The following is a 12,949-nucleotide window of genomic DNA, read 5'->3' on the forward strand; positions in this document are numbered from 1 at the left end:
CGCATTAACCAATCAAAGAGACTCCATGTTTTGGAATGACTCAGTGTAAACTATCCAATCAAGAACCAGGCTTTCCTCCATCCTTCATTAGCATTGATGACGTCGTCAGTCTATAAAAAGGGAACTCCAAGCCCGCTTTCATTTAGTCTGTGTCTGAAAGTGAACGGCGCTATGGCTGATGAGAAGAAAGCTCAGCAAGCCTCCAAGAAGGGCGCGAAGAAAATCATCAAGAAGGCGCCAACGAAGGGCGGCAAGAGGAGGAAAAGGACTAGGAAAGAAAGTTATGGCATCTATATCTACAAAGTGATGAAGCAGGTTCACCCCGACACCGGCATCTCATCCAGGGCCATGAGCATCATGAACTCGTTCGTCAACGATATTTTCGAGCGCATCGCGGGGGAGGCTTCCCGCCTGGCCCATTACAACAAGCGCAGCACCATCAGCTCCCGGGAGATCCAGACCGCCGTGCGGCTGCTGCTGCCCGGGGAGCTGGCCAAGCACGCCGTGTCGGAGGGCACAAAGGCGGTGACCAAGTACACCAGCTCCAAGTGAAGGACCGCACTGCACTGAAACAAACACCTCCACAACCCAAAGGCTCTTTTAAGAGCCACCTATAACTTCTCTGAGATAGCTGAACCGTTTCTTTAAGAGTTTTGGTTTAGTGTCCGTGTAATTCTTCATAAGACTTTTTAATTTTTTTTGTACTATATGTTTTTGTGTTAATAAGTTCCAACCTGCCAGACTCAGGCGACTGACCGTGTGGAGTTTGCACGTTCTCCCCGTGTCTACGTGGGTTTCCTACGGGTGCTCCGGTTTCCTCCCACAGTCCAAAGATGTGCAGGTCTGGTGAATTGGCCATGCAAAATTGCCCGTCGTGTTAGGTGAAGGGGTAAATGTACGGGAATGGGTGGGTTACGCTTCGGCGGGTCGGTGTGGACTTGTTGGGCCGAAGGGCCTGTTTCCACACTGTAAGTAATCTAATCTGTAAATGCCTTGCAAATTATTCGCGAGTGGGGGTGGAGAGTGCAGATCAAGCGCCAGTGCGTCATATTTCATCTTGCTTGTTCAACCCTGGCAGACAAATGCCCACGTCTTTTCGTCCCACGATTGATGCATTTTACCTTCTGACTTACTTTACATTTCCAGTGCGCGGGTTTGATCCGATTTTTCGCAATACAGAGTAGAGCTTGTTGCCGTCGGTGAGAGACTTTCAAAGCGAACCGAGAGAACACCAACACAGCTTCAGGACTGGAACGTGGAGTTTTTGCTGAATCTGGTCGAGAGCGATAAGGGAGGACAGCTTTAAAATATTCTGGCTTAGTGGTGCTGGAAGAGCACAGCAGTTCGGGCAGCATCCAAGTAGCTTCGAAATCGACGTTTCGGGCAAAAGCCCTTCATCAGCTTTAAAATATTGTCTGAAAAAAACGTGTCGATGCTGAGCTGGAAGAATGTTGTGTGTTGCTTCATGAGCATAGCGGGGTGGGATTCAAATATGAAAGACAGGTTGCAGATTGCAGTGTTTGACCTGTTTTGTTTAAGCTTCTTTTCAAGGTTTAGAAAATAACCCACTTTCAAAATCAGAAATTAACAGATACAGATCGGCAAATGAGGGAGAGTAAGACCATGTGAAGTATTCATTTGGAAACTACAAGTAAATTAATATGTGTATTAATGTTTATTGAACTTCCTCAGTTTTTTGTACTTCATTTTTGAGGTAAAACACACTCCTTTGTTTGGAATTTAGCGGGCTTTTCAAATTTGAAAGAAAGCGGTTGATGATTTGGCGCCGGTGCTTTCCGCCCTCCTCCCCAGATTGGGGAATGAAGCTGTGATCTGATTGGGAATTGAAATAACATCAGAAGATGCTGACCAATCCGAAATGTTTGCCGTGTCATTCCTCCCGAAGTTTTAAGAGACCGCAATGTGGGCGGAGTGTAGCGTTCTTTCTGACAGTGCTGGTCAGATTGTTGTAATGTCTGGAAGAGGAAAGGGCGGTGGGAAAGGTCGTGCCAAGGCGAAGTCTCGGTCTTCCCGGGCTGGCCTGCAGTTCCCGGTGGGCCGTGTTCACAGGCTCCTGAGAAAGGGTAACTATGCTGAGCGTGTGGGTGTCGGAGCGCCGGTTTATCTGGCTGCGGTGCTGGAGTATCTGACGGCTGAAATCCTGGAGCTGGCCGGCAACGCGGCCCGGGACAACAAGAAGACCCGCATCATCCCCCGGCACCTACAGCTGGCCGTGCGCAACGACGAGGAGCTCAACAAGCTGCTGGGAGGGGTGACCATCGCTCAGGGCGGGGTGCTGCCTAATATCCAGGCCGTGCTGCTGCCCAAGAAAACTTCCGCTGCTGGATCTGCTTAACAAGTGTTCTTCAATTTGACAACCCAAAGGCTCTTTTAAGCGCCACTCACAGCATCTGTGAAATGAGTTACACTGTCATCTCTGTCGGATTTATTTTAGTTTTAAGGTGGAGAAGCTTGAACTTTGTACCTTAGATCAGCCAATCACTATCGCCTTGTTATTGAATACGAGTGGTTTGGATATGCTGATGTTGGACTGGGTGTACAGAGTTAAAAATCACGGAACACCAACTTATAGCCCAACAGATTTATTTGCGTGCAATAGCTTTCATCGCGTAGAATATAAGATCGTAAAACATGGACGTGTTTGCAAAAGTTTATAGTGTGATATAACTGAAACCATATATTCAAAACAAAACCTGGATTGTTTCTTAATCTCTAATCTTTTACAATGACCATGTTGGTTTCAGTTTTTACAAATGTAAATCGTAGAACTAAATGTTATATTCTCAAGTGAACTTGAACAACTGCTAATATCTTTAAGGTGTAAGCTGCTCTATGTGCGACTGTCTCCCATTTGCCAGCACTTGGCCCATGTCCATCTAAACCATTCCTATTCATATACATATCCAGATGCCTTTTAAATGTTGTAATTGTACCAGCCCACTTCTCCATGCCCCTTGTGATTTTGTGAACCTCTATAAAAGGTCCCTCTCCAGGGAAAACAGATCCAACCGATTCAGCCTCTCCCTATAGCTCAAATCCTCCAAGCTGGATGAAGCACATTTACATGGAGTTTATCTGTGACTGAGAAGGACAGAATTAATCCTTTACTGAATAGTTCTCAGACATAGAGATGACAATTAAATGTGAATTCCAAACAATCTCTGCAAAAGTGAGTTTTTCTCACTCCTAAATGACCTCCTCGTGGTAGCTCAAACGTTATTCGACACCTCCCTCTTTAACCCACTGGCAATACAACTCGATAAACTTCTGCATATTTCTCATCAGCCTGAATATGTGATGGTCTCCATTTCCTCATTAAGACATTTTTGAAGATGCAGGGATAGATTCACATTCTTCTGTGTATGCCTTTTGATACAATTGCTTTGAATTTGCTTAAGATTTAAGCTAAAAATGTCTGTTTTGTCATCTGTCTGTTACCAGTTTGTCTCAACCATGTAAGCTGAAAAATGTGTTGCTCGAAAACCATGTGATCCAACAGGGTCTCTGCTAATTTCACTTCAACTTTCTTATCTGTACTCTTTGATCCCTTCTGTTTCAACTGGTGACTGTGACTTTGTCACCACACAGTCAGAAATAATCCCAGGATATATGTCCAGCAATAATTCATTTGCCTGAGTTTCCATTGGCTTTTCATCAACAGTAGCCAGCACTCCTACTGGTGAATCAACAATATTATTAGCGATTGTATTCCCGGAGCTGAGAATTTGTCGGTTACTCCAACCACGACTTCTCCACTCTTCACTGGACACTCTAACCTCACTTCTCACAATTCAGCGTTTCTTGTCTCAACATGAATTCCCGTTACTAGAACCTTTTTCTGGCAATAGTCCTTCAGAGGTGCATATCTCCTCATCTTTTAGCATCACAGATTTAGAGGATCTTTGTATTTCTTAACATTGTAACCACTTTACCTGCTCCTCCTGGCCTATGCGAGTAAACTTCACCTTCAGAGGTGGATGGTTTAAGAAGATTTGGCACCTCCAACCAGCTTGTACATTCTGGTGCAGATTTCGAACCTCCATTGTGCTTTCTGTTACCAGTCCAACAAAATTCACTGGCTTCTCCTGTTTCCTACATCTGGTTTCCCAGGTTTTTCCGAAACCACTAACACTGATTTATGTCGCCTACTGTGTTGCAGTGAAAACACCAGAGCTTTTTAACTTCTCTTTCCCCTTCAAGGGTTTCCTTTTTACCCTGTGGTAAGTCATCCTTATGATCTTCACTGAGATCAATTCCTTTCCACGTGAAGATTTTTCTTGTCCTCAATTTCTATCCCTCATGGATTGAAATAGGTTTTGGAAGCCAAATTTTGACTTATGGAACAACTCATATCCATCAGCCATTTCAGCTGCCAATCTTGCCATTATAGCTCTCTGCTCTTCCACATGAGTTTTCACTAATTCAGGAAGTGCCAATTTCCAAAGTTCAAACTCTCTCTCTTTTTTTCCTTTCCCTGCTCTCCTTTTCTCTCTGTCCTCACTCTCTCTTCTGTATTTAATCATAATTCAAAAGAGTTCATTTCTGTCGCCCTTTCCTTGTGTTTTGCCTCGAACTCATGTTGCAGAATTTTCCATTGAATATTAGCCATCTCTAAAGATTCTGATGGTGTTTCCAACAAATGTAAATGCTGAGCTACTGCTATAATTATCTCTCCTTTCCTCATGGAAGGACACAGCCTCAATCCCAGCTTGTCTGCTATTTCCAGCAGCTTACCCTTAATCACCTTTTGTAAAAGCCCCAAAATCGCTTCTTCCACCCCCACAGAAAACTCTTGTTGACTGAGAGAGTCACTGCTCTCCCAAGCACTGTTTAAACGAACTGAAGTCAAAATCCAGAACAAAAGACACTAACACCTACCATTTGCTGCCTTAGAGTCCAGCAACCCTAATCCCAAATCAGAACTATAGAACAAATCCTGCAAAGAGCCCCCAAACTGGTACAGACCATGCCAGATCCCCTCAAAGCATTTCAAGTATCCTGGACCCTACTTTTGCTAGTTGTTTTAAGCAGGTGTAACACGGATATTCCAGAAGTGATGTAGCTGGTCAAACCATATTGTTTTAAACAACACAGAATTGATTTACAAGATTATCAAGTGAAACACAAACAAATGCTCCTATGTCTTATAAGAGAACAGAATGCTAAATAAGTTAACCTATCCAAAAACCCAACAGATTATACAAACTTAATGATATTGTTCCCAATATTTGCAACAATCCCCACAAACACCCTTTGGCACAAAAAGTTAAAACCAACACAGGGTCTTACAGGAGAAATGTCAGAGAGAGAGAGAGAGGGAGGACCAGCATGGACTTGCTTCTTTGGGTTCAGCAACCTTTTCAACTGCCTGACTGCTTTCAGTCAACAGCCAGACGGCCAAAAACCAAATCAAACCAGAGAAAAGCTGAGCTGGGAAAACTGGGCCACTCCCCTTTCATTGTTCAAGTGTTCTTTTTAAAAATTTGAAAGCCTTTTGCCTGAAGTATTACCTGTTAGCTATAATCAAAATGGCCCTAAAACCCATCAAGTCAGACTTTTTGGAGCCTGTGACGTTTACAAGATTGTTGAAGGAGCAGCATCATCACAGCAAACTGGTCCAAAAAGTAAAAGCTGTGGTGAATTGGATGCAAAGTTGGCTTAGTAACAGGAAACAAGTGGTAATGGTTGATTGCTGCTCTTGTGAATGGAAAGTTGTTTCAATTGATGCTCTGCATGACTCAGTGTTGGGATCTCTGCTGTTTGTTTTATACATTAATGATTTGGACTTGAATGTGGTGGACGAATTTGTGAAATTTGCAGGTGAAACAAAAATTGGCCGTGTGGTGGATACTGTAGAGGATAGCTGTAAGCTCCAAATCCATCATAGATGGTTTGGTGGATTGGCAGTAAAGTGGCAGATTGAGTTCAGCTCTGATAAGTGTGAGGGAATGCATTTTGGGAAGTCCAAACAACTGGGAATCTAGTGAGAGACCTTGGTGTGCAAGTACACAGGTCTCTAAAGATAGATGGGGTTGTAAAGAAGGCACGTGGAATGCTCTTCTTCATGGGAAGAGGGATGGAATACAAAAGTAGGGATATAATAATGAAACTGTATAAGGCACTGGTGGCTAGAACTGGAGTATTGTGTGCGGTCGGGTCTCCACATCACAGGAAGGACGTCATTGCTCTGGAGAGGGTGTAGAGGAGATTTACTGGAATGTTGCCAGGGCTGGTCAATTGTAGCTATCGGGACTGATTGAAGAGGTTAGGGTTATATTTCTTGGAACATAGGTGCCATGATAAAGGAATACTAAATAGTGATCTACTAATGAAGGAGCAGAACGCCGAAAGCTAATACTTCCAAATAAACCTGTTGGACTATAACCTGGTGTTGTGCGGTTTTTCACTAAATAGTGAGAGGGAGAGATGAGAGGAACCTGTTTCCTTTGGCAGAGAGTTCAAACACCAGGGATCATTGATTCAAACTAAGTGGCTGTAGAATTAGATGATCTGTGAGGAAAAATGTGTTTTATGCAGAATGGTGGGTATCTGGAATTCGCTGCCTGATTTGCTGGTCATGATTTTTAAAGAGGAGAGATTTAACAAACAATTTGTCTTTTTCGATATATAATTTCAGTTACATCACACTGGAAACTTTTGCTATAAATTCTGTGTCTTACACTCCACAATCACCTGATGAAGGGGCAGTGCTCCAACACTAGTACTTCCAAGTAAACCTGTTGGACTATAACCTGGTGTTTTGTGATTTTTAATTTGATTTGGTGGCGCAGGTAGAGACCCTAAACTCCTTTAACCGAAAATCCATGGAACTGCACATCGAGTTCTGTAAACTGCAATGCTATGGGCTGTGACAGGAAGGTGGGATGAGAAAGGGCATCTGGGTGTCTTTGAGTTGGCATGGACAAGATGGGCTGAATAGCCCCCTCTGTGCTGTATTATTTTTATGATTCGATAGTTATCAATTGGACCCTGCCAGTCTCTGCTGTGTGAATATGTAAACATATTGACATATAATGAATGTTACAGTTTGATAACTATACTCTCACATTCACCAAGCCGGAACTGGCAGATATAGATCAATAACTGAACTCGCATATCCACATGCCCACTTGCATCAGGTAGTCCCGTTCACGGAGCTGTATGGATGTTGTTTAGTTTCTGGATCTCACTCAATTGGTCTTAGAATTTTAAGAAAAAATGGACAAGGAGCAGCTCAGGGCAGGAGTGGAATCAGACCCGTGGTTCTGTTTAATTTGCTGGCTTTAAATAAAAAATCATAATGATCATTAACTGAATGTTACATTGATGTTGCCAATCACAGCTGATGTTGATTTACAGGAGGTATCTCTTCTGTCTTCCTCCAGGCAAGTACTCAAAGGACCAAGACAATGTAATATTCCCTCGGTACAGAGCCAAGTGTGACCAGCTGCTTCGAACAAACAGCAGGTATGTTACTACTGTTGGAGCAAAGAACATCCTTTCCACAGTCACAGAGTGGACTGAATCAGAGACACACTGAGCACCATTTCCAGATATGTTCAAAGTCAAACACCACCAATTAAATGGAAGTTTCTATCTATTTAATCTATATTCGAAATGCATTCTACCCAGTTTCAATCAACTTGAATGAATCCTCATCCGAAATATACACGGCATTAAATCAGAACATGGAACGATACAGCACAGGGTCCTTCAGCCCACGATGTTGTGCGGAACATGCCGCCAAATGAAATTAATCCCTTCTGCCTATCATCCTTTTCTTGCATTTTCATTTGCTTACCTAAAAGTGCTTTCAATACCCTTATTGTATCTGCCTCCATCTCCACCCCTGGCAGTGCGTTCCACTCCTACCACTCTCTATGTTTAAAAGAAGCTGCCCTGTATGTCTTCTTTGAACTTTCCTCCACTCACATTATATGCATGCCTCTTAGCTTGAAGCATTTCAACTCCTGGAAAAAGATTCTGAGCATCAACCTTAACAATGCATCTCAATTATAGAGACTTGTGGATATGAATCCACTAGTCTGGACAAGCAGGCAGAAAATTAGCCACCAGGGTACATGTACAACAACTAGCCACAAAATGACATGACCCACTCTCACTAGTATCCCTACATACAGTTGAGGAAGGACATCACTTTGACTGCGACAACACATCCATCCTAAGACAAGCCAAACACAGATATGAATGAGAATTCCTAGAAGCATGGCATTCCAACCAAAACTCCATCAACAAACACATTGACTTGGATCCCATTTACCACCCCCTGAGAAAAAGAACAGGAATTGACATCACCACAGGAAACCACAGAAACGTGACTCCAGAATGGACAGGACTGGCTATTTAATGTTCCAGGATACAAATGATACAAGAAGGACCAGAAAGGGAGGTGAGAGAGGAGAGGGAGTGGCATTTTTGATAAGGGATGGCATTACAGCTGTACTTAGGGAGGATATTCCCGGAAATACATCCGGGGAAGTTATTTGGGTGGAACTGAGAAATAAAGGGTTGATCACCTTATTGGGATTGTATAAAAGACCCCCTAATAGTCAGAGGGAAATTGAGAAACAAACTTGTAAGGAGACCTCGGCTATGGTAGGGGTTTTTAACTTTCCAAACATAGACTGGGACTGCCATACTGTTAAAGGTTTACATGGAGAGGAACTTAAATGTGTGTGAGAAACATTTCTGATTCAGTATGTGGATGTACCTACTAGAACCGTTAAAAAGTGAAGACCATTCTTGAATCTGACCACCCAAGGGCCCTTTTAAGAGCCACTCACAGAGTCTGTGAGAAGATCTGAGCTCTGTCAGATTGCTTATTTTCTTTTTAATGTGGAGAGCCCTGGCCTTTGTGCCTAACATCGAGGAATTCCCATCTCCTTTTTCTTGGATACTGTTACTGTCTGTGGGAGCAGAGGAAGAATATATCATAAAATACAATTGTAAAAGTGTTTGAGGCAACCTCTTCCTTGAGGTTGTGTGGACCAACAGTAGGAATGTGATACTGTTGTAAAAGAACATACAACTGGGGTCTTGGTAAAAACATTAGAAATAGCGCCGGTTTCTTCTTTCCAACAGGTAGTTGGATATTGAACTGTGTAAGCATCCTGGTGGTTGAGTATTCCCGTTCATGTTGCTGGTCAGTTGTAGCTCAGTTTCTGGATCCCACTCAATTGGTATCAAGTTAAAAATCACACAACACCAGGTTATAGTCCAACAGTTCTTTTGGAAGCTCCTGATGTGTGATGTGTAACATTGTCCACCCCAGTCCAACACCAGCATCTCCAAATCAACTGGTATCGAATCACATGAAAAACAAACACAATCCCCAGACAAGGAGTAGCTCAGGGGAATAATGGAATCAGATTGGTTCTGGTTAAGTTGTTGGCTTTAAAGAAAAAGGTGCAATGAATATGACAATAATCAGTTCAATATTGCCAGACTAGCCTCATTGTTGATTGACAGGTGGTGTCTCTGTGTCTTCCTCCAGAAAAACACCTGAAGGACTAAGACACTGTAATACTTCCTCAGTTCAAAGCAAAGAGTGACCAGCTGCCTCTAACACACAGAAGGTATATAGCCCATTGACGTTTACACACCAATGTTGAAGATAGATAAACTGAATCCTCATGCAAAATAGACATTCAGGAACAGCATTAAAATCTGCAATTATAAAGGGCATTTTCAAAGTTACAATGAAGATAGACAAATAGGCCACATTGTTGCATCGTTTCAACAACCATCCGTGGAGGAGGGGTTAAGTACAGAGATGGAGGGAAACTGTGCTCACTGACAGGGCAAGAGTTACCGAAGAGTCGTCGAGTCATAGAGACGTATAGCGTGGAAACAGACCCTTCGGTCCAACTTGTCCATGCCGACCAGATATCCTAACCTAATCTGGTCCAATTTGGCAGCACTTAGCCCATCTCTCTTTAACCCTTCCTATTCATATTGTTAAAGTACAAATTTGAGATCGCCCAGGGAATCCCTTGTGGACTCAGACCTATAAGCCTCTCTTGGTTAGTCCTGGAGGTCATACTCTTTGGTAGTCTGGAATAAAAACCTCTTACAGTTTAGTTTAATTTTAGCCTTCCCCTTTATTTGCAAATAGCAATAAGCCAGGCTAGCTGAGGTTCCAAAACATCAGAAAAGTAGGTCACCGCAGTAAAGGCTGAAAGGAGGAGAAATTCTATCGTTCCACACTTTCTGGCGTGGGACAGTGTGTGAATGTGAATATTATGTCAGGGAGACTGTAGGCAAATGGCGGACGGTTAGTCTGACGTAACTGTGTTTGTGTGTCCGCTAACATTAAATATTTCCAAGTCTCTCTTATATAACTTAAAAATATTTACAGTTCAAACTATCCCCCTGCTCCCCTTCTAAACCCCAAAGGTAGATTTGAAGGCAATATATTAGTTAGTTTCAAGATTTCGGTCTAAAAGTAGCGACAATGTCACCATTCAGCTCAGAGAGCGTCATCAGTGCAGCAGCAAAATACGTTTAACTCGACAACGGAGCCGTCTATTCGAGTGAAAACTTTTCGGCCGTAAACCTTACCGTGTCAGGGTGAGGAGCGATCGTACCTGGCTCTCTGGAGATGCGGAATTTCAGAGGAATCGGAGAGTTTAGGCCGTTAGAGAAACACAGAGAAGCAGCAGGAACAGGGAGCTGACTGCAGGTTGTCCCTGCGCCGTCCGCTCGCTGCCTTGAAGTTGCTCAGTGCCGCCGCCAGGAGCTTCATTGCTGACCCAGTTCAGACTGACTCAGAGAGAGATTCAGCGCAGAGTTCTCAACATGACCGACAGTGCAGCCGCCGAAACTGCTCCTCCAGCCTCCGCTCCGACTAAATCCAAGGCTCCTAAGAAGAAGGCGGCGGCTCCCAGGAAAAAAACACCCGGTCCCGGGTTGGGAGAGCTGATTCTGAAGGTTGTCGGGGATATCAAGGATCGTAAAGGGACGTCTCTGCCCGCTGTAAAGAAGGGGCTGGAGAGAAGCGGGATCGATGTGGGAAAGCGAAATGCACAGATCAAGATGAGTATCAGGAGGTGCCTGGCGAACGGCTCCCTTGTTCTGGTCAAGGGTCAGGGCGTCTCCGGCTCCTTCAAACTCCCAAAGAATCCAGTCAAGGCAAAAGCGGGCAAGAAGGCGGGAACATCAGCGGCCGCCAAGAAACCGGCCGTGAAGAAATCTGCGGCCAAGAAGGTGACAGCAAAGAAATCTCAGGCCAAGAAAGCGACAGCCAAAAAATCCCCAGCCAAGAAAGCGAGCGGCAAGAAGACGGCATCGCCAAAGAAAGCGGTGAGCAAAGCAGCGCCAAAGAAACGGACTCTCGTGAAGAAGGTGAAAAAGGCCAAGGGCCCTAAAGCCCCCAAACCCCTCAGCAAACCGACTAAAAGCAAGGCCAAGCCCAAAGCGAAAGTGACCAAGACAGCAGCAAAGAAATGAACCAGTCAGTGTAATATATAACCATCTGAACCCAAAGGCTCTTATCAGAGCCACCCACATCTCTCAGGAAAGAGCTGAGACCGAATCCAATTTTCCCTGTCCCAGCGCCTATCGCAGACCTACCTCAGATATTAATTGACCTGAATAAATCAAATAAACACATGCCATGGTTTCCTGGAGCGCAGATCAGTGAATGGGGAAGGCATCACATAGGGAGGGGACGGTTTATTGACCTCCATCTGGTTATTTCACTTTGCGACTTATAACCCTACCGAGTCACGAATGTGACACATTGTAGTATTTGTATTTCATTGACCAGTTCAGGAATGTTACTTTGTTCAGTTTTTATTCTGAGACCCTGCGGATGTTTTCATGGCGTGTTCCTTCCATCTGCCTGTTACAGACAGTTCAGGCAGCAATTCCACATTGTCTTCGGGCTAATTACAATCTGAGGGTAATAAAAAAGATAGTGAGATTCTGTCCTTTTGTCGGTGTACACTGCATTAGTTTTTAAGATGTTTAAATTGGCGGGGTTGTTTAGATTGATTCACGGCGGGTAAACGTTCGGTTGTTCAGTTTGTCTGCGCTGTTTTAAACCCCGCCTTTCCTCCTGCCTGTTACAGACAAATCAGACAATGATCCCGCCTCCTGTCTGCGCTGACACTAACTAGGTTTTAAAGAATTACTATAAAATAATAAATTTTATCTTAGTTGCAGACGGATGGTGTTTGGCGTTTGAATATTTAATTTAATCTCAATGTTAGTCAGAGTGAATTCGGCAGGAATTTTCAAACTGACCAACTGTCATTTCACGTTTCCAATCAACCTCCAACAATTCTTTTCCTGCCTTTTCTGTCCCTTCCGGAGCGGTTTCTCTGTGGGTTGAGGGACAGGGCTGTATCTAATCCCAGCTCTAGGGCGGGCTCTCCGTTCCCTTAAACAGGCAGCACCGCAGCAGCCTCAGCATTGACAGCAGCAGCCTGTGTGTGTGTTATAGAGAGTTGTAGAGAATGGCCCGAACCAAGCAGACAGCGCGCAAATCCACCGGAGGGAAAGCTCCCCGCAAGCAGCTGGCGACCAAAGCGGCCCGCAAGAGCGCTCCGGCCACGGGCGGAGTGAAGAAGCCTCATCGCTACAGGCCCGGCACGGTGGCTCTGCGGGAGATCCGCCGCTACCAGAAATCCACCGAGCTGCTGATCCGCAAACTGCCCTTCCAGCGGTTGGTGCGAGAGATCGCTCAGGACTTCAAGACCGACCTGCGCTTCCAGAGCTCGGCGGTGATGGCCCTGCAGGAGGCCAGCGAGGCTTACCTGGTGGGACTGTTTGAGGACACCAACCTGTGCGCCATCCACGCCAAGCGGGTCACCATCATGCCCAAAGACATCCAGCTGGCCCGCCGGATCCGCGGGGAGCGCGCCTAAACGGAGCCTGGCCGTCCCTGCACATTGACCCCGAAAGA

General features: G+C 44.6%; 4 protein-coding genes across 4 annotated transcripts; all 4 read left to right on the forward strand.

The window, feature by feature from the left end:
- Positions 1-96: 96 nt before the first annotated feature.
- LOC140470992 (histone H2B 1/2-like) lies at positions 97-590 on the forward strand. The gene has a single exon (XM_072566903.1). It carries the CDS (start codon positions 97-99, stop codon positions 550-552), a length of 456 nt encoding a protein of 151 aa, XP_072423004.1. The 3' UTR covers positions 553-590.
- Positions 591-1,942: 1,352 nt separating this feature from the next.
- Positions 1,943-7,294, forward strand: LOC140470938 (histone H2A type 1-like). Its single transcript, XM_072566866.1, has one exon. The coding sequence runs from the start codon at positions 1,973-1,975 to the stop codon at positions 2,354-2,356; it is 384 nt and encodes a 127-aa protein (XP_072422967.1). The 5' UTR covers positions 1,943-1,972; the 3' UTR covers positions 2,357-7,294.
- Positions 7,295-10,807: 3,513 nt separating this feature from the next.
- LOC140470919 (histone H1-like) lies at positions 10,808-12,129 on the forward strand. The gene has a single exon (XM_072566856.1). It carries the CDS (start codon positions 10,840-10,842, stop codon positions 11,488-11,490), a length of 651 nt encoding a protein of 216 aa, XP_072422957.1. The 5' UTR covers positions 10,808-10,839; the 3' UTR covers positions 11,491-12,129.
- A 371-nt stretch (positions 12,130-12,500) lies between these two features.
- On the forward strand, positions 12,501-12,949 carry LOC140470896 (histone H3). The gene has a single exon (XM_072566840.1). The coding sequence runs from the start codon at positions 12,501-12,503 to the stop codon at positions 12,909-12,911; it is 411 nt and encodes a 136-aa protein (XP_072422941.1). The 3' UTR covers positions 12,912-12,949.

The sequence above is a fragment of the Chiloscyllium punctatum genome, chromosome 52 (genome assembly GCF_047496795.1).
Source record: "Chiloscyllium punctatum isolate Juve2018m chromosome 52, sChiPun1.3, whole genome shotgun sequence".
Taxonomy (NCBI): Eukaryota; Metazoa; Chordata; class Chondrichthyes; order Orectolobiformes; family Hemiscylliidae; genus Chiloscyllium; species Chiloscyllium punctatum.

Coding starts and splice junctions, on each gene's coding strand:
- LOC140470992 (XM_072566903.1), top strand. CDS start 97: ATGACGTCGTCAGTCTATAAAAAGGGAACTCCAAGCCCGCTTTCATTT.
- LOC140470938 (XM_072566866.1), top strand. CDS start 1,973: ATGTCTGGAAGAGGAAAGGGCGGTGGGAAAGGTCGTGCCAAGGCGAAG.
- LOC140470919 (XM_072566856.1), top strand. CDS start 10,840: ATGACCGACAGTGCAGCCGCCGAAACTGCTCCTCCAGCCTCCGCTCCG.
- LOC140470896 (XM_072566840.1), top strand. CDS start 12,501: ATGGCCCGAACCAAGCAGACAGCGCGCAAATCCACCGGAGGGAAAGCT.